We start from the raw sequence: 21785 nt of genomic DNA, 5'->3' as shown, positions 1-21785 counted from the left end.
GACTACAGCCACCCCAAAATTCCCCATAGCTCCCTTCCCAGTGGCACTGCTGCTGCTGCCCACCCTGCACAAATGGTGGCAGCTGAACCTGTCCCACTCCTGCCTGGAGCACAGCCCCCACCCAACCCACCCACCAGGAAGAGGCTGCCTGCTAGTGCTGCTGGGGCCGGTCTCCATGGAAACCCTGGCCCTGTGCTATCTGCTGCTGGGGTGTCGATGCAAACCAGCCCCTGCCAGGCAGGCAGGGGCTGCTGGGAAATGGAGTCCACTAATGGCCAGATTCAGCCTCCAGGCCAGACTTTGCCTGCCCCTGGGCTAGGATGATGCATCTCCAAGCACCTATGCAACATCCAATAAGGAAAGTTACAACAAATCACCTATTCTGGTCTGTTTTATTTACTGTTTTGATTTACAGATTTATCTACTATGTTAAATATTTACTTATGTTGTGGTGGTCATTTAAAAATAAGTGTAAGACTGGTTCATAACATAGCTACTACATAAACAAGAGAACAAGAGTTGGTCTACAGAGTGCTAATCAGTGGGCGCATCTATGTGAGACACAAATGTGCAGTAACCACTGCACAGTAATTTATTTGTTTATACAAGTACTAAATAAATGCACAGTAACCAAGTTACTGCGCAGTAGCGCCAGTGAAGGTCTTAAGTGATACTATTGTGCAGTAACATAATAATACCGCACAGTAGCCTAATAATACTGCACAATAGTGAATTAATTAGCACTGTCCGTGCTATGACGTGCTACTGAGCAGTATTATTTGGCGACTGCGCAGTCAGCATCTCATGTTGACGTGTCCAGTGTGTACCTATAAGAAGCAAAGAGAATGAGTATTAGGTAAAATAAGGCATTAGCATGTGTGACTGAGCTAAAAGTGATGCTGGTTTGGCAGTTTAGGATAAGCATGTACAGTTGAAATACGTGGCCATTTTATATTTTGAGTACTTTGAGTGTAATAGGCACCTTTTGCTATCTAAATGCAATTCTATTTTACTCTGCAGTTCTATTTCAATTCTATTTCAGCCCTGTGCTCTAGTCCCTGAAAAAAATGTTAGCAAGTTTACTTTTTCAACATGTCATCATCTTAGTTGTAAAACTAACTCATAAAAACAAACCATCTTTTGCATTAATGTTTTCAGGGACTCAAACAGGATAACATTTAGATGCCTAAATGTGGATTTATCATTGTACTCATTACCTCAAATAAAATCAACATACAAAGGGAAAGTTAGAGTAGCATGGCCATTGCCACACCTGTGATAATTCCAGTTTTTCCAAATAAGATCTTTCAGTGAAGGAAACAGCAAAAAACACAAAAAACATTTGAATGGTTTGGATTAACACAGTATGCACACTTTCCCATTTAGTTGTAAAATGCCAGAATTACAATGAAAACAAAGGGTGTGCAACAAGAAAAATACAGCATCTGAAATATAGATCTAGTAAATGGATGGCTAGGATGATCTGTTCCTTTCCATTATGTCAATTATGACTTTCAGTAGCAACAAGATTCTTCGGTGTCTATATCAACTTTATCCAGTGGTTCAGAAAACAAAGTATAAAGCAGGACAAGAATATATGTGATGAGGCTATTAAATGGAAAGTGAATTAAATAGTGAATTTTTTTAAAATTTGGAGAGCTGATCTAGGGTACATGCTTCATGTGGCACCCATGCAAGACTGGCCCTGCACACTGGATCTGGCATGCAGGGATGGTCTATGGGCCTGGTCAGGCCTGGCCTGGATCCAGCACTCAGGCCTGGTCTGGAACAGGCATCACTTGCAGTGTGCATGCACCCCAAACCAGCCCCGTGACATGCACAGACAGATCCAAACAGGTTCTGCATGCCGTATGCAGTGAGGGGCTGGAGCAAGCATGTGCTACATGAAGCAGGCAGCACTGCAGGCAGGATGATACAGCTCTGTAGGCCAGATCTGACCCACAGGTCGTATCTATGACACCCTGCTTTAAGTCACGGGAAACATACTGTATAAATGCAATAGAATCAATGTTCCTTGCTTTGCACTTGTAGAACTTCTGTCTTTTAAGTGAATTCTGATCACGAGCCAAACTGATGTCATACTTTCTTTCACAATATTATATATAAAGTTCTGCTGTACTGGTAAAAGGTCTTTTTTTTTTTTAGTCTTAAGAGATCTTTGGTATGCTTTCTTACTTTAGAGTAAACCACCCCATACAAACATGCTTTCTGACAGCAGCTGTTTGCTAAATAAAGTCCCACCGTTAAGCCTTGAAATGTACACTATACCATATTTTCAACTGGATTGTGTAAATTGATCGATATAAAAATGTGGTCGAGTCACCAACCCAACTAAGCTGTTCTAAAGTATGCCTGCTAGCAACACTGATAAACAGCGAGTTATGAATGAGTCAAAAAAGCACAGATCAATACATTTGCTCTTATTATTTAGGGTAGTGGACATCTGCCTTTGTTATTTGGACACAGATGCCATAAATTAAAGATAAATGGGAAATCATAAGATTTTAAAGAAGGTTTATTTATGTAGATTAACCTATCCACATTTCAGCTATTGTTTGCTGAACTCAGTGTCAGTAATCCAAAAACAGTAACATGGTTTAGGTAGGAGTGATGGATATCTTTTATTAGACCAACTAGCTTTTTGTAAAAACACTCGTGTCATTTCTAAACATAAAATCCAAGTGCTCTAGCTGGTTAAGTTGACTTTGATGGACCTCAATAGGTAGGATCCAATTCCTGTAATACAGGAAGCCAGCTATAAAGGAAAGTCACTCTGTGCTTGTATATGTGACATGTTATTCTCAAACTGCTTCTCACTTCTACAGGCCATGTCCATACTAACTCTAAAAGCCAATTAAGGCTCTGATCTAAAAAGCCCAATCATTTTGCATCATCTTCCCTGTTCCCAACAGGCGCAGGTTATACAGGAGACTTTAGACAGGAAGGGGGAAGTACGAGAGGAGGGTGGAAGGCAGACAGACAGAGGGAGAGAGGAGAAGACTGATCTAATGCTAACACATGACTTAAACCCCTTCATCAACTTAAGAATGGATTTCAGAGTCAAAAGTGTTGAATAGGTATGTCATGCATTAATTCAGTGACTGGATGCCTGAGCTAACTGATATCAAGCTTAGGAATAGAAACAGATGTGAAATGAACACACAGTTTCATGGAACAGGTGTCACCTTATTCATAGACATCAAAATCCTAGCAGATGTGAACAGAAAAACTGATCTGAAGTGTATGTGTATGTTAATGCCATTGGTTTAATAAAAATCATGTTGTTGGCACTTTAAAGAAACGAATTATTTAATCCTAACATGAAAACAATGAGTAATATCATGATATGGATGGCTCAAGTCATGGAGATTCATGGAAATTACTTAGAGCTTTATAGTTCAAATCAAGACCATACGTACTCAGCTCCAAAATGGGGCTTTTTTTCCCCCGTCAACTTAGGGGGGGAAAAAGTCTGGTCTTGAATTTGGGTTTTAGGTAGGGATGTGTGAAGTGGGCAGTATTTGATTCGGATTCAGCCTGATTCAGGGGACAGAGATTCGATTCGCTGATTTGGATCACTGTCCTGATTCCATTTAGCCGAATTGTTGATTCTCCGAAACAGAATCGAATCTTCAGATTCAGATTTGGCCATAGAGACAGCTTTATATGTTTTTTCTACGTACTTCGAGGTATGAGGTACAGCTTGTGAATGCTGAGATGGTGGGGTGTGTGAAGCATCCCATGGGAGCGCCGGGGGGGGCGGGGGGGGTGTCCTCAGCACACTCGGCGGCGGACCTGGAAGTGGGCTGGAACTACTTGGTCCACCATGGAGTGCATAGGGGAGGCCCCCCGTATCCTCCCATCTCAGCAATTGACCACAGGGGGACCTGCGGTGCCCCCCCAGACCCAGGAGGAACCAGTCACTGAGCCAGGGGGTAGAGGGGTCCCCTGCGCGGTCCGCGACAGACCTGGAAGTGGACTGGAAGTGCTTCTGGTACACTTCTAGGTCCGCTGCCAAGCACACGGGGGACTCCCCCTACTCTATCTGCTCCAGCATCTCAGCGTTCACAAGCCATATCTGGTACCCTCAAGGGACGTAGAAAAAAAAAAAATGTATAAAGCTGTGTCTATGGCTGAATTGTTAAATCTCTTCAAACCAAATCGGAGGCTACCGATTCGATTCAGAGAGATTAATGGGTCTCCTGATACAATTCAGATTTGGAGATTCATTTGCCGAATCAGGCCAAATCTCCTCTGAATTGAATCAGTCACTGAAGTTTTGCACAGCCCTAGTTTTGGCCACCTGCCTTGGGCCTGCTGCATGGAAATGCAGGGGAGATAGCACAGCTGGGGATGGGGGACTCAAGAGGTATGCAGGGGAGACCACATTGCCTGTCCCTGCCACTTACTTTCTACTCTGGCTCCAGTCCAAACCCAGTCTGGAGCTGCTTCTGCTTGGCCACAGCCATTGTTCTGACCACCCTGGAGCCAGAGCCACTGCAGAAGATAAGCAGTGAGGCAGCAGGGTGGGCAAATGGCCAATGGGGACAGGCAGCAGGCTATGCAGACACAGGTACAAGCATGCTGCGTACTCCCCCCCTCCCATGATCAGATTCTATATATGAAAAATGATAAGAAATTAATAATTTTCCATGTATTATTATTGGGGAAGAAGATCGTCTTAAATTTGAACTCATCTTGGATTTAGGTAGCTACCTAATTTTGTATTTCTAATCTTCATTTGAAGCAAAATTAATATTTTGTTTATGCAACAGTTGCCTGTTAAATGTATAAGTGGTTATTTGAAATGAGAATTTACAACTTAGAAGCCTTGATCTTCACTGGGGGCCTTTTACGCACAAAATTAAAATATATGTAAGAACATCCCCTTGGGCCCCCACTGATGGTATAACAGAGTTGACCCATATGTGTTTAAAGCAAAATTTGGTCAATCAGAATATATAGCTTAGTCCACTGCATTCTCACCTTGCACTCTCTGTGCAGAATCTGTAGATTGAGCAGGATTTAATGCCCAATGAAGCTGACGTTGAAATTCAGGCCTGTCTTCAGTATGAATCAATTCAAACACACTCTGGTGTATAATATCAGACTATGCACAAAAAAGGAAAATGTTTAAGATAACAAGACATCTGTGATGATAGTACCAAAAACATCTTCCTAACATGGCTGATTTCTAAAGGTATAATGCAACTCATCTCCTGGAGGTACACTATTCTAAGTTTATACACAATGAACTATTTTTAACAGCACAGAAGAGCTGCCAGTCATGCTCACTACATTTAAATGTTTTGTTATGTTCGTGATTTTTATTTTGAAACTGCAGCATATCTTGAAAGTTTAGGGTAATTTTGTTATGCTTCTTTGTTCAGGGCAAATCTATTAGAATTATTAAAAAAATGGGAAAACACACAGATTTGCCATACAAAAAATGACAATGTTAAATATTTCTCTACTTGTTTCAATGGAGCTGAAGCTGAAATGGATTTTGTAAATTAAACTTCAGTTTATATAGGAATAAACTAAGCACAGTGCCAATCAAGATTTGGAGGAATCAAGGTTCCTTGCACGAAAGAGCACACAAATCTAAGAAAAGTATAAACTACAAATGTTGGCTTTGTTTGCTCACAATCTTTATTGCTCCGCAAAGGTGCATTCAAGTCTTTAATAATTAAACTTCTTTATCACCAGCAGTACTGGTGCTTAGGAATGGGATACGAGTCACAAATTAGCAACTTCCAGCATCAGGTTTTGGAAGAAATGAAAAAAACCCTACTTTTTTAAATACAAGAAGAGAACATTCAAGAGAGGGGTCAGTAAAATTGAAGAGAACTGTGCCGCTTGTTCCCTTATAGAATTTTTTTTCTGTCTGAAGTAAGCATAACAAAGCCACAGAATTTAAAATTAAACAAGGACTGTAAATGATGTAAGATGATATGGTGGAAACAACAGATTAGTTCAAACTAATCAGTCCTTTGCTTTACTATATTTTATAAAGGCAATGTTTCCTAAGAAATCTTACCAGAAACACTATTTTAAAAATGTTAATGTAACTTTTAAACTTATGGTATGAAAAGTTAAGAAATACATGGTAGATCTGTTGTAGTTACTATATGCATTGCCTATACAGACTGATTTCACCGTTCTTATTTTTCAACACTGAGCTCTTAACTTAATGAAATATGATATTTTATTTGGAACATTTCCTTTTAAATTCACATTCCCAAATCCCTTGTGAATGAGCTAACAACAACGACATAACTGAATCTTTTGTTTCCTTTAACAGCAACTACACCTATCATCTAGGATAAATCCAGTATTCACAAGACTGAAATCTGCTTCAGTAACTGAAAATCTCAAAAGTTGAAAAGCTTATAGCATGGCAGTACATTAAGAACAAATGTATATTAGCAATCTTTTCTTCAGGAGGTCAATAATGTCACTTAGCAGGACTTTTATTGTATAGCACAACACACTTTGGGTTATATAACAGAGTAAGTGATTTATCATTAAATGAAAAAGCAATTCCTTCATTTACACAATAAACTGTGGTTGACAAATGCATGAGTCTTTACATAAAACAGAAAGGGAACTAAAAATATTAGGAAGCTAACCCGATACATAATTAAAGCAACCTCAAAGCACATATAGTTAATTTTATGAGAAAGGTTTATGAGAAATCATTACCTTTCCAAAGAATTATGTTCCATTCAACAGACTAAACTGTATACCACGTACACATTTCAAACATTTGTTCCAGTAAAGGACTAATACAATTTGAAAGTTCCCTGTCTTGCTTAACTCAATATAGCGAACAAGAACCTTCTTTTAATGGGCCCAAGACTTGTTCTCTCCTATGTCAGTTAGTACAAAGGTTGTAAAGCACCAAATTGATCCAATTCAAAATAATTAATTGAACACTGAAGTCTCTGAACACCATGAACACTGAAGCCTTTAGAAATAATTAACAAAAATCTCCTAGATATCAGTGAACACCTGCATTAGGCAGGGAGGGTAAGAGGGGGAATACAGTAGAGGAAAAGAAAAATTGGGAAATAGGCTTACTTGCTGGAACCCCAGATAGTCCTGGATGGTTGAAGAGACATAAAAGACCAGAGCATCTGATGTAATAACCAGTACAAAGCCATTTAATGCCTAGAGAGAAAACAGCAAACCGTCAGCTTGGAAGATAAAATTCTTCATGATAACAATAGTTGCTGTAAGTCTACTTACTGGTCTTATGTTTCAGTACTGCATGGAATATGATGGACAAAAACAATGCTTTAAAATGCAAATCTGTTTTTTTGTTCAATAATACAAACCTGATTTTTCAAAAACATTCCGGAAAATGCAATTTGAAAGAAAACCTTATATAAAGGTTTAGCACATAATTCTTCACATTGTCCTTTTGGGCATATGTTATCAAGGTAATTAACTCTGCCTTCAGAGTCCTCCAACCCAACAGCCTTCATCACAATGTATACCATACATTGATATGAATAACATTTTCCAAACAGATACAAGACCTCAGTAAGCACAAGCTATTTTCAAACAAGTCTGTCAAAGAACTGGACACATTTATGTTCTGCATACTGGGCTAAATTAATTACTAATTAAACTATAATCAAAGTAAACTCCACTGAAGTCAAAATTAAATCATAAACACTTTTTTTTCATTTTAAAAAGAAAATGCAGCAGCAATATAAGAAAAAGGAAACAGTTCAGATTTCATAATATATTCTAAATTTTAAAGACAACAGTGAAAGTAAAATATTAGAAAAAAATGTGTGTTTATAGGCAAATAAATACTACAAGTACTGCAACTTGGAAAATCCAATTTAAATAAATAAACAAACAAACAAACAAATAAATAATGGAGTTTTGATTCCCAAAAGGGAGAAACCTCAGAGGCTCAATGAAGTCCACGAATGACTTCATTATCACTATTGATTTTCTATGGAAAGTACTCAGATATTAGTTTTAAAAGATTTTGTTATGACAATACTCTGAAATACAGTTCAATTACTTAGTGTAAATGGATCTAACAGCCATTAGAAGCCCAAGCTTTTGGCATAGGTAACAGATGAGACTTCTTCCACAGAACCATGCTGTAAAACAGGTCTCCCAGATCTGTTCTACTTATAGCGCAGATGGGCTTGAAGTTGAGTAAATCATGAAGTCCCCACCCCTTATTTGATACTAAAAGCATTTTACAGCTCACTTAAAATATACAGCTGAAAACTTCTACACCAGCAGACTTACTGTAAGCAAACAATGTTTTCAAAGAGATTTCCCCCTTTATAAAGAAGCAGACAAAGTGGCTCCTTATTTAAAGTCACGCAAAGGGCATTTATCTGAACTCCCAATCAATATGGTTCATGGCAATTGTTGTGATAGCAAACAGAACATTTGTGACTTGGCAGCTCATCTAAAAGGTGCTGATTTACTTCCACGGATTCCAGTCAAGATTTACAAAAGCCTGGCTCAAGGGACTGAACTCAGACTGTTGTGCCACTTAATTGCCATAGCTGCATTTAGAGATCGAGTTCAAGAATGTTCATATAAGCACACTTTAAGTCGGCAGCCTGAAAATGAGTACTAGAATTACTGGATCACATAAAGCAAATGAAAGATTGAGTTGTTGTGTTTAGCTACTCCATTAAATGAAAGCAATTTATTACAAAGCTTCCCACCCTCACCCAACACAATCATCATTGGTATAACTTTTTCTTTTCTTTTCTTTTTTTTTTTTTTGAGTAAATTATGCCAGTGAGTTATAACTTCAGTTACTACTTCCACTTGTTTATTCTATTACTAGTGTTTAATAAAATCAGATTAAATGGCCCATTATCCTTCAAAAAAGTGTATTACCATTTTATCTCAAGGTATACTTTTAAATCATTAATTATCATATTCTTGAACTGCTTAAAGACTTTCAAAAGTGAAGTACTCATCTCCTATACGAGGAAGTTACAGTTGCAATGCTGGTAATTAAGGGAGAATATGAATTAAATTAAGCAAATAGCTAGACTATTTGAGGTCCCAAAACCTCAAAATAAACACCTTCCAAGTTTTATAAACATTGCCTAGTTTTGTTTTAAAAAAAAATTAAAAAGTCACATTACCTCCAAATACATAGGATTGAAAAAATATTATGGCCTGCATGTGGGTGCTCTGCCAACTTGATTTATAAATACATCTCCTATTGTCCAATAAAATGACTGTAAACTATACAGTGATTCTGGCCAGCAGCTAAAATTAGTACTCTTGTTTCTTTTTATCCAAAAAACTAAAGCAAAGATTCTTTGTGCATTCTGTAGTACAAACAGGACAGCTCTCTCCTCTACTGCAACCTATATTTTACATTAGCTCAGTTGCTTAGTTTGCTTTGAGACCTGACTATTCAGGGCAAAAAACAAATGAACAAAACCCAGATACATTAGCCTTTATGTGAAATTATACATCAGTTTCAATGTAGCACCAGCAAAGCATTTTCCCAAATCTTTACTACAGCAAAGTACTGAAAGCTCCTTAAGACATACAGGGATGGTACTTAAGTCTACTTTAACAGTAAATATGGTTCTTTTCTACCCTGCTCAAGTCCCTGAAAAAGTTAAAATACCTACTGCTGTGAGATGCCACCATCTTAGCTTTAAGACCAAGTTTTTAAAATACTATGCAGGAGGACCTAGCCATGTCTTGGCACTAACTACTGTACAAGCACTGAAGCAGGTTGGAATAGGATCAAACTTAAATGGGTTATAGATGGAACAGGATCTGGCCTGCAAAGGTCTAAAATAAATTTGGGACTGGGTGTAAAGGGTACATCGAAGAACATAATGTACAGTCAGTTTTACATGAAGTTGTCAAACATGCTAAAAAAACAGAGAAAATGAAATGTGATTTTTATTCCCCCAATGGCAGATATGTCACATTTCAAACATTTAGATAGACCCACAGCCTTCAGACGAGTTTTATACTGACATATTCACCAACAAGTAGAGGTGCATGGGTACGTTAGTCCATATCGTATTGGCACCGATAAAAGGAAAATTGACATTGGCAATAGGCTTTTTTCAGCTTATGTGGCCGATCATGTCACCGATAAATGCTACGTGCAGGTGCACAGCCGCAGCATGCACAGGGCCAGGAATGCAGCCTGGCAGCTTGGAGAGCAGCATCCAGCTGGTAAGTTTGTGGGGGGAAAGCGGCACGGGGGAGGCAGATTGAGGCCCCCACAGCGAGGGAAGGAGTGGGGCAGGCGCTGCCTAGCCAGGATTGGGTGCGGGACGGGGACACGGCTCATCTGAGGGGTGCTCTGTTCCACCCTGGCTGGGCAGTGCCTGTCCTTGCCGCTACCCCAGCCCCAGCCCCACTCCCTCCTTCACCATAGGGGCCTTGATCTGCACCCCCTCCCCGAGTCCCTACCTCTCCATGCCCCTTCCCTCCCATAGACTTACCGGTCAAATGCTGCTCTCCAAGCTGTCAGGCTGCATGCTAGCAATTGGATTGGTATCAGCTGATATGGCTTGTTAAAAATTGGCCATTGGGATTGGCCTAAAAAATCTTTATCGGTGCACCCCTACCAACAAGGTATTTTTGAACAGTTCTCTTCAATCTAATCTTCCAGTTTTAGGAAGACTATATATGGCAGGTAACTGTCTAAATACAAACATTTTCTTCTTTAAAATATTATATTAAAGTTATTCAATTTTATGTGGGCATTTTAATTTCATTTTAATTGATGCAAACATATATTACCCTTTTCTAAATCTTCTTAAGTCCCAACTTCAAAAATACTAAGCTATTCCCAGATTTTCCACTTCACCGATTTAAACAAATACAATAGTTTACATTGGCTGAGGACCTGCCCCTTTATGGCTTACATGCATCAGCACCTATTTGCCCAATCATTTTTGATATTCATATTTCCAAGTAAAGTATCTAAGAGCTTGCCAGAGACTTTAAAGGAAAACCTAAAGAATACTCCAGGAATAATGTCTGCTGACCTATTATCTTTCAATCTTGTGTTAATGAAGCTTAAAGACCTCATTCAGCAAAATAAGGACCTATTATGAACTCCTGGGTGCCTGTACACATGCAGGATACCTGCTCTGATGCATTCTAATTAGAATGCTCTAGCAGCCTCACCATCATATGTATTCAATGTCCCCGCATTTCAAAATGGACGTGAGGGCACTTTAACTAAAGCGTGTTGAACAAGTTTTAGGTTAAAGTGCCCTTGACACCATTTTGATGTGCAGGAAGCTGAATACACGAAATACACGAAATGCTGCAGGCATTTTAAAGCAACACCTAAGAGCCACTCTAATTAAAACACCCACCCCATACTGCACTCTAGCGCACATGTATAGATGCTCCATGTGTCTCTACAGTCTCAATGAAGTAAATGGGAGCATGGGCCAATGTAGTGGTATGCACTATTACAATTTATAACCTGGTTCTAAGTTTTGGGATTTTCTAAGACTTGGCAGACATGCAGTTAAAGGTGCGATGGGAACTGATACCTCCTAATAACTTCTGAGATAATCAGACCATAGAATTTTACCCTGCAAAACTCTGTCCACTTATTTGTTAGTGCTACCCAGTTAATCCAAGTGAATAATTATAGGAAGTTTCACCTGATCCAGAAAAGCAATATTAATGCATTTGTTATGAATAGAGACAAATAATTAAGAACTTTAGACTAAGTATCAGGTACTGGAACGGTTTACTGTACCAAAATCTGCATAGGAAGTACTGCAGGTACTTCTTGCCCCAGACTGCCATAGACATTGTGATCCTGAAAGAAGCAGGATTAAAGTTGGAGTGGTTTTACTGCATTTGTATCACTATAGAATCCTACAGAGATAGCACTATCCTTTTGATAATGATGCAACTGGCACATCTGTTTGTGTCCCAGTCCTTGCTTCAGCTTACAGGCTGTTCAAGGGCAGCCATTCAAATACTTAGATAAAAGAGAAATGTATTACTTAAATTGATTTTTCAAAAGTTAGAGAGCAAGGATTGGCATTCAGGGAGACAATTATGCATTTCTATAATGCATTCTTGCATAGCAAGAAAAATATTTGTTGTTAATTATTCATCCATATAGACTAAAATGCACATGAATTTAAGCAGTGGTTTCTAGTAAAACAGATGGCATATGGTGTACCAAACCTCATTAAATGGGCAACTTACTGGATATATGCAGTCTTTCATTAATATTAATATGTTATCACCTCTCCTTCCTGTTGTTGCTGTTAACTGCACACTGCTTTGAAAACGTACTAATTTCCTAGCAAGAAAAAAAGATTGATAAGGCCAATATGTAATAATTTAAAACTCAGATTTTGGAGAATTGTGGTAGATTTAGTTCAAGCCTCCTTAAGGCATAAATACCTTGGGAAATTTTGAAGGAGCTGAGGGAGAGGTTGCCTCATACCTGTGAATCCTTTGTAGTCAAAGATGACAGTGCTGTATTTGAAGGTGGTTAAGTACTGTTGGCATGTAACTGTACAGACCTATGCACCTTTCATAATAAAACTTGAAATGCCATTCACTCACTGTGCAAACTGATCTGCTGTTGATGATGAATTCTTTACTTTGCAAACTTTTTTCAAATGAGGACATGCTGTTGCCATCAAAAAGGTTTATACCTACCCTCAGCTTGGTACTTGATTGGTGTCTGTTTAATAGTAAGACCTCAGAGGTAGCCAATAGGTTGTATTTGATCAATTGCATCTCTAGGAAGTCTTGAAGTACTTACTTGGGTAACTGCTCTCTGTCTTCCAGCACTCCAGTTCATTTTATAGGAGCTACATGGGGATTCACACATCATCTGAGGCATGTGACTGGTCCATTATAGCTGTGCCTTCCTTCATTATTAACATCTTGATGATTAGCTGTGCAGTCAACACATTCCAGAGCCTCTTATGGGTCAGCTTGTCCTACCACCTCACTTCAGACTAGGGCATAAAGGTACTTCTGATACTTCCCAGGTGATGGATGTGCCTGCTCTATAATGTTCTAAGCTCACACTCACACTGTTCATTCTTCTCTCCTCTTGCCTCATCACAAATCAGTTGTTAGTTTAAGACATCATCATATGGTAAGCACCACAGCTTTGCCCACCTTCAGTTTGGTCAAGAGTTTGATCCAGTACTGCCTCCAGAAGCCTATAAGCCTTCTAAAGGCCAGATGGGTTTCTTGGTTGTGAAACTGCCTCCCTACCGATACAAAACTGATGCTGTGGCTTGCCTAGACACAGCTGAGAGCATATGTTGATGTAAGATATGCTTTTGGCAGCCGTAGTTCTCAGAATAAAGGAGAGTAATTGCAAGTATCCTATGACCTAAGGAGGCAGGCTGGAAGTTGAAAAAGTATGGTCTCTGCTATTGTGAATTAAGCCCAGATTGAGACAAAGAAATAATTATTTAATAAGATACATTAAGACAATACACATTTTTATTCAGTTCTAAGGTGGTCTTTCATGACAAAATAGTAATATTTACATGATGAAATATGTCAAGTATTTTGATTTATTTTTCCATATTTCTTCTCTGTTGTTAGTGAAACTGGCATACCCTGTTTTTTTCATTTTTTATATGTATATTGATTCTTCACCTCTCCCCTACACTGTGGCAGTATTGCAGCCAATGAAGTTAATCTGAGGCGCAGTTACTACTAATTGGAAACTTCTCTCCTCTTTTCTGATCACAAAGCAGTTGTTAATTTATAATATAATTGTCTTCAAAGTAGGAACTGACCGTATCATAAATGGAATGTGGTATGGAAGCGGAGATTAGGGACATATCCAACTTCTGGGTGTTGGGGGCCACACACTCCCATGGGCTGCACAGAGGCATCCTGCCCTCCCCTATACAGCTCCTCTCCCCTTAGCCATACCTGGAGTGCAGGCAGCAAAGACCCTGCCCTGGGCCTCTTCTCACGGTGCTGCCCCATCCCCGGGAGTGGGGGCAGGAAGCAGATGGCTTGGAAATCATAATTTAAACATGTAACTTGATACAGGTATATTATCTTCTCATGTGAATGGCATGTAAAAACTTCTCAAAGACTGAAGAGAATTATTTCCAAGAATTTTTTTTTATCTTGCCTGTAGTTTACTTACTGACTTTTCCCCTATCTGGAGCTATCAAAATAACTTAGAGGTCAAACTTTTCATCCTATTGGTTGTATTAACACCAGAACTCTGGTTAGCCTAATTTAGTATTTCTACTACAACAAAATAATATATCCTTTTACAAATTTTGTTATTCATCTCAATATGTTATTTTAGACTCTACAAAAGATACAGATCTGTAGATCTTTCAGTGACCACAGTCGATACTTTTGGCAGGTGCTATTTTAACCTGGGTGCCAGAAAAGACTTATGAAGAATGTCACCAATCTCTTAAAAGTACATGGGATGGTATGGCACAGTTTGCTTGGTGACATTGTTTGGTTTGTGCTGAGTATAGGGATTCCATTTTCTTATACTTTTGCTTCACCTTAGACCTCAGAAGTCAAACATACAGCCTCTTGGGTGGATCTAACCCTAAAGACAAACACTGTCTTCAAGTCTTATCCTGAGGCCCCTGGCACACATTACACTTAAGATGTATATATATAAATAATCTGTCAGTCTTTCTAGATGTGCAGGTCAAGACATGATGGGATCTGATACATGATCCACAAAACTGCACCTTCTGCCATGCCACATGTGCGTGGCAGGGCATGATTGTGGGGTTGCAAATCAGATCTCATCACGGTTTATTGCCAGTGTGGGGGAGTCCAGGATCACAGGCTCCCTCTGCACCAGCAAGAAGCAAGCTCCCATGGAAGGGAGCCCCCACAGTAGATGGAGCTCCCGGACATGGGGCCATATCATTTGTTCCCCGTGGCTGGGAGCCCTGTCAACTGACCTGGGCTATAGAGGCACCCCAGTGGCAAGGAAACCACAGCTGATGTGGTCTCCCAGCCTCAGGTATGCTCCAGACATGCCCATGGCTGGGGCACCACATCAGCTATGGTATTGGGGCCATGGGAGTGCATGTTGTGCACCTGTGGCTGGAAGCCTTGTCAGTTAAATGGGACTCCCAGCCTTAGAGGCATGTGCTCCTGTGACTGGGAGCCAGCATCATTTGGGAGCTCCCAGGTCAGGGGTGCACATGGGTCCCCCACAGCTGGGAGCGCTGATCAGATGACAGTGCTCCTAACTACAGGGGACCCTGGCTACACATTCAATTAATGGAGTGATAGGAAGCAGCTACATAGTTATTTCACAAACTTTCTACAGTAACTTTGTAATTTATTCCTCTTTTTATCACAACATTAATTGACTGAACATGTGGCTGAGTGATCACTTAAGACACAATTAACTAGTTAATCATGCTTTAAGCATAGTATGTAGATAGGGTCTACAAGGTGACCTTCAGACTGAACTGATTAAGAGAATCGGAAAAGCAGTTAAGAATTTTGGCCTATTATAAAAATGTGCATGGAACAACCACCTACTATCAATATCAACCAAGCTAAAGAAAGATGCAAATCTATGAGACTTGCATTTATGGTTCAGAAATGAGGACTACATAAGCTAGGCACATCAGAAGACTGAACAACTTCTATGTGAGATGCCTGTGAATGATCCTGAAAATGCCAAACGGGTGCTGGAGTGCACAGGACAGACACACTTAGAAACCACTAATCAAGAAGAGGAGGTTTTGATGGCTTGGCCATGTCAGGAGAATGTAAGAAGACTATATCCCCAAAACTATTTTGTACAGTGAGATTTGAAATGGCTTTAGAAAGCAGGGTTGTCCTTTATGGTAATACCATGACATGTGCAAAAATGATACAAAGTAATTCAACATCAACGTAGAAGGCTGGGAGAAGTGTGCAGAATCCCATCCAACCTGGAGGGAACATCTGGTACTAGGTGCAGCTCAAAATGAAGTGGGTTTGATCCAGAGAATGGAAGCAAAACAAGAAAGAAGGAAGCAGTGTGCTGTAAACTTGGACTCCAATTTAGGCAAGACTTGGATCTGTGAAACTTGTAAGAAGCTATGTCACTCTTGAATTGGGCTTGTCAGCCACAAGTGAATTCATCAGGCACCTGACTAGACTTCTTACATGTACACCATGATCTAGAGGATTGACAGTTACTTAATAAAAGTATAACATGCAGATGGGGCCTACAAGGTGAAAATCTACCCTGCCTTCTACTTGACTTCATACTAACGCAACTGACTATTTCTCCCTGAAAACTAATTTGACACCAAAATAGGTTTTACATGAAATTATCACAATTAGAAACAATTTCTGCCAAAGAAAAGTCAAAGTATATATTTAAGGTATACAAAGAGTTTTTTTTTTTAAGTAATAATTTAACACTGAATTACCTTTCCTAAGCCAATAATCAATTATGTATGCTACAAAAGGTTAGCATTCTAGCCATTGGTCAATACATGTTTTTGCCTCCTTTTTCATGAGTTTGACCACAAAAATTAAAATAGTAGAAGAATCTCATCCATTAAAGACTTTACTAACTGTAACAAATGAATGTTACCTTTGTCACTATACATTACATCCATAGTAAAACATACCTGCAGTAAAAGCTCTCCTTCAAGTATATGTATGCCTTCGCCAGGTTTGTTTGTTCTACAGCTTTCCTGAATGCCATTTCTTTCAGGCCTTGCAGAATTGGAGGATTTTAATGCAACTACAAATCCAAAACAAAAAACAAAGTTTGAATTTTTCTGATTGACCTACTTGTAAACCTATGTGTAAATGCCCTTTATTATAAAAGCAAGAAGAAACACATAACAAGAGGTCTTAATATTCAATATTTTACACACTGGTTTCTAACTTCCCAAAGACACAAAATATAGTAATATTTACTATGTGGGGGGAATAAGGGGGTTGTTTGTTCCTTGCTAGAATTGACTTAATAGAAGTTCCTCTAAAGCCCTTTGTCTAAACAGCTGCCTATTCACTGGGATATGGCTTTACGCAAGCCAAATCCAGTTGTCAGAATGGCAGCTTCCTTTTGTTTTATTATGTTCATTATACTCAAGTGCATTAACCATTTTTGTAATTACCATTTTTGATACTCAAAAGTATTTATTAAATGCACTATAGTAACAGGATGCCAATAGCATTATACTGTCCTTAAGGAAAAGTGGCGTTAAGTTTATATAACTGATTTTATTTCCCCCCGCCAAAGCAACGCATTCAGTTAAAATTCATCCTAATTCTCAGAGTAGAAATGCATGAAAAAGTCACTTAATTTGTGTATAAGTAACTGTTTTTGCTAGTAAAGCAGAAGAATATTTCGGCTATAACTTAACATTTATATTGAATACAAAAAATATTCCTAGAGTTACTTTAAGTAAGAAATCTTCTTAAAACAATAAGCCCCTTTACTGCAGTTTTAATAACTTGACCAGTAATGCAGACATTCCACCAGAAGCTAAGAAACAAATCCTACAGCTATTACTTGTGACATGAAATCTAACAGATTTCAGTGAAACTACTTGCATGAATAAGAGACAAAGAATCAAATGAAAAATATTTAAAGCTTTACAAGATAAATTGCAAAACAACAGCATCTCCTTTGCTCTGACTTTGAATATGGGGCTATTAGAAACAGGTACCCAAATTCCATTAAAACAGTAAGAGATACTCAAAGATTTTCTGTAACTTCAAATGGTCTGCTTGCTTGATGTTGCTATAAAATCAATTTTCAAGACATGTATCTATAACAATGGCTAGACAATTATTGATTAATCTGTACATTTATTCTATTGCTTACCACTAATTAAAATCATTCTGCTTATACACTGAATATATTCACATATATATTCACAATATGTTCTATTGCACTTTGTTCAGATTTTGCCACAAAAACTAACCATCTCTTGCTTCAGGCTTTGGGAACTTCTGCTTTGTTTGTTTGTCATGTCACAATGTCTGTTTTATGATCTTTTATATTAAGGGTACTGTATAAAAATAAAATTAAGGTGCAGTGTGGCACCTGGTAGACTAACTCAGTGCCACCATACCTGCTTTCTACCTAACTTCAGACCAACAGAGCTAATTCCCTCCATTGAAAAATAAAATGATAGACCCCATTTCATTGCCTTTCAAAGTTTCTAAGCTATTATAGCTGACAAAAATATTAATGCACTTCAAACTTCTCAGCATAATCACACACAGCTAGCAAATGCTAATCCAGTCTGTTGTAATTAAAGTATTCCTGACAGTCACCAAAAAAAAAAAGTCTCCCCCAAATAATAGAAAAATTAATGGTTAAAAATGGGTAGAAAAATGGAATTAAAATATGGTTAAGGATAATGTCCATTACCTGCTTCAAAATCAAAATCAAATCCCAGTTTTGCAAAAACAGAACAGAAATGGCAAGTTTCTGTACAGCACTCAATGTAAAACCACTATTAGTTTAATCACATGGAAGCTGAAACAATGGCCAGCATGTCAATAGAACAAATCTCCCCCAGAATGGATTGGTGAAATTAGTCAATACAGTATTTAAAGACAAACCTGGAAGGTAGAAAAGGGGACTAGATGACCGTCCATTTAGAACTAATGGATTATAATGACAAGAATAAAAGTAGTCAAGAAACCAAGGGATACAAAGAAAATTATTTAATTGGTAGGCACAGAGTAAGAGCTGGTACAGGCATGAACTTTGGTTTCTGGCGGTGGGTGCTTGCAGACGTAAACAATTTTACTTTAAACTCATTTTACTTTAAATTCAGTGTGTTCCTGCGCCAAACCCCACAGATGTCCAGAAGAGGCAGAGTGTTATTTCAACCCAGTTCTGTAGCTTGGAAAGATTGAGCACTTTAATAGGGCTTTTTTGGTGTTTCTATCTAATAGCTGACTGAATCGACTTTAGCTAAAGTGCAAAAAAGCCATGCTGAAGCTTTACAGATGCTGCAGACCCAGGCTGTAGTAATGCACTGCTCCTTCCAGTAAAGTGTTTTTTGTTTGTTTTGTTAAATGTCTGCAAGCAGCCTGTGGCTATGGCTCATGGGCACTGAGCACTAGCTAATTTTTTTTTGGTGGATGCTTGAGCCCCGGAGCAACCACGGTACCTACGATTGCGGGGGTAAGTAATTAAGGAAAATAGAATTGCTCACATGCAATCAATATTGTACAATAACCAACAGATTTGATATTACTGAAACCTGATGGGAAAGCTTCCATGACTGGAATGTTAAAAAGAAATGTTAAAAGGCTCAAGTTGGTAAAAAAGGAGAGTAGCTCTCTGTGTCAAAACATGCCCACACTTTTTTCCAAGTCGCTTATAACTTGGCAGCTTGAAAGCTTATCTTGAACGCTTATTTTTTGGGAAAAGTTAGTGCATCTGTAAGGCACAAGGCAAGATAATAGTTAGCTAAATACTACTAAATCACACCAGAGGATTGGATTACTGGCTCCTTAGGCTCCTATCAGCATAATGTAAGGCAAAAATTGCTTTATTAGAGGAATTTGATCTGAATTATGTGCTGGAGGCAGTCTCATGCTGCTGGCACTAAGACATCCCCCAAATTTCTAAATTGTTAGATGACTTCTAAATCAAAGTGTTGCATTAAACAGTTTATTGCCTGGTGTGTAAACAGTCAAAAATCCAAACCCAGTAATATATGGTTGGTACTTTGTGAAACTGGCTCTTCCAGACAAACAACAGCCAGATTGACTGGGAGAAAGAATTTAAAATGGGAAAATGTGAATGATAACTGGTGACTGTTTAAAAACATTTTACTAGATGTCCAGAAACCCAAAATCCCATAATTGCCAGAAGATTATGTTGGTTAAAAGACTAACATATGACTTAATAGAGAAGTAAAATCAACTTCTAAAAAACAAACTGAGATTATATATAAACATATAAGAAATGAAAATAAGTTGATGATGCTGAATATAAAGCAGAAGCCAAGAACTGTAAGAAAAAAGTTGGTAAGAAGAAGGATGCAACGAGAAATCAATGGTTGGCAGAGCTAAGCCAATAGTTTATTTATTAGATTTATATCCCATCCTATTCAAAAGGCTCAGTGACCTACAACAAACAAACAGCCCCCACACAGGATTCCCCCAAACCTGCAAAACTCAAAAAATTTCAAGCTCCCCACCCACTGCCTTCCTGCCCAAGTCCCCATACAAACAAAGCCGCCTGCCAAACTCAATCACACCCCCCAACCACCATTCACATTAAGATACAAGAATCTCTTCCCAGAGTATCCCACTTCTCACCTACTGACCCCATCCCCCCAGCTCACCTCACCACAAGGGGATATTCCACCCCACCCTCCCATCTGGCTCAAACATCCCCTCCAAGCCTGAACACTTTCTGACAGAAGGGCTATATCACTCCTCTCCCCCTCAAATTTAAGTACCCTAACAAAAATGAGGAAAAAAAGACCCTTGGATCATACCAGAGGGCAGTACCAAAGAGCACCCATAAGCAGCACCCACCCAGGGGTGCCTTCTAGCTTTGAATAAACTGTTCACAGCCCAGGTCCTTCTTCTTGTGGATGGCCAAGCTGGTGCCACCATCCTCCTTGGTGGTGGTTGGTAGGCCTGTGCAAATAGGGAAGTATTTGATTCGGATTCGGCCAATTCAGAAGACAGCAAATCAATTTGATTCAGCTGAATCAGCTTTGGAACATTCGGCGTTGATTTGGAGAGATTCGGTAAGTTGGATTGGCCAGGGAGAGGCAGGCACACCCAGGTGGTTGTACCTGCCTCGCCCCAGGAGGGGGGAGCTGTGGGAGAAGTTCCTATGGCTGTCCTGCCTGGCCCCATCCCCCACCCAGCCCCAGCCTCCCGGCACTTAAAAGAAAACCCAAATGCACTCACCAGTAGTAGCAGTTGCTGTGGGGGCTCTGGGGTCACATAGCAGAGCGCTCCCTACACAGCCCCTGCTACTCAATCTCCCCACTCCTGCCCACCCCCACCCCCAATGGTTGCCCCGCCCAGTCCCAGCCTCCTGGCACTTAAAGAAAAATTTTTAAAAAGCCCCACACTCGCCAGCTCTGGCAGCAGTGATTGGGGCCTTTGAGGGTTCGTGGCAGAGCCCCTCCCCCCCCGCCCCCATGCAGTGCAGAGCAGTGAGGGGCAGCAGGGATAGCATCCCCTGGCATGAGCATGATAGCTGCCCCAGGGTGTGGTTTCAGTGGTTTGGCAGGGTGCTGCGCGCTGTCTGGGAGCTGGGGCAGCTGGGGCTGAGCACTGCTGGGCTCCGGCTGATACATGGAGCCGCCCCAGCTCCAGGACAATGCGTGCTGCCCTGCTGAGCCGTGCTGCACCTGTGCCATGCAGCAGCTGCTGCGCAGGTGCCGGGGGGCGACCCCTGCTGCCCTGCACTGTGTGGGGGGGGCTCTGCCTCAAGTGCCCAGAGGCCCCAAATTGCTGCTACCAGAGCTGGCAAGTGTGGGGCTTTTTTTTTTTTTTTTTTTTTTTTTTTAAGTGCCAGGAGGCTGGGACTGGGTGGGGCAGCCAGCTCTGTGGTAATGCCAAGTTAGCCAGTGGTAACTTCAAATAGACTGCTTTCCTCCATGCAAAAGGCTCTTAACTTGGAAGCTGCATTACACATGGGCAGATCAGTATCGGGGAGCAGCAAAGTCAACTCCCTTACTGTCATGCCAATTAGTCTATTCAGAGCTCAGTGAAAGCCTATGCTGGTTCTGGTTTAGGAAAAAAAGAGGAAGGTGCCCAACAGCCCT

General features: G+C 39.9%; 1 protein-coding gene and 1 pseudogene across 1 annotated transcript in view; one reads left to right on the top strand and one right to left on the bottom strand.

Moving 5' to 3' along the window:
- The window catches only part of AHR (aryl hydrocarbon receptor), a 94252-nt gene that overhangs the window by 19323 nt on the left and 53144 nt on the right, over positions 1 to 21785 (bottom strand). The window contains 2 exon segments of the mRNA XM_025198227.1: positions 5008 to 5131; positions 7105 to 7194. Coding sequence (XP_025054012.1) covers positions 5008 to 5131; positions 7105 to 7194 — 214 coding nt within the window.
- On the top strand, positions 13669 to 13796 carry LOC112549491 (annotated as a pseudogene).

Source organism: Alligator sinensis, unplaced genomic scaffold, assembly GCF_000455745.1.
Source record: "Alligator sinensis unplaced genomic scaffold, ASM45574v1 scaffold123_2, whole genome shotgun sequence".
Classification (NCBI taxonomy): Eukaryota; Metazoa; Chordata; order Crocodylia; family Alligatoridae; genus Alligator; species Alligator sinensis.
The sequence above is the reverse complement of the archived record's forward strand: the minus strand, read 5'-3'. Positions and strand labels throughout refer to the sequence as shown.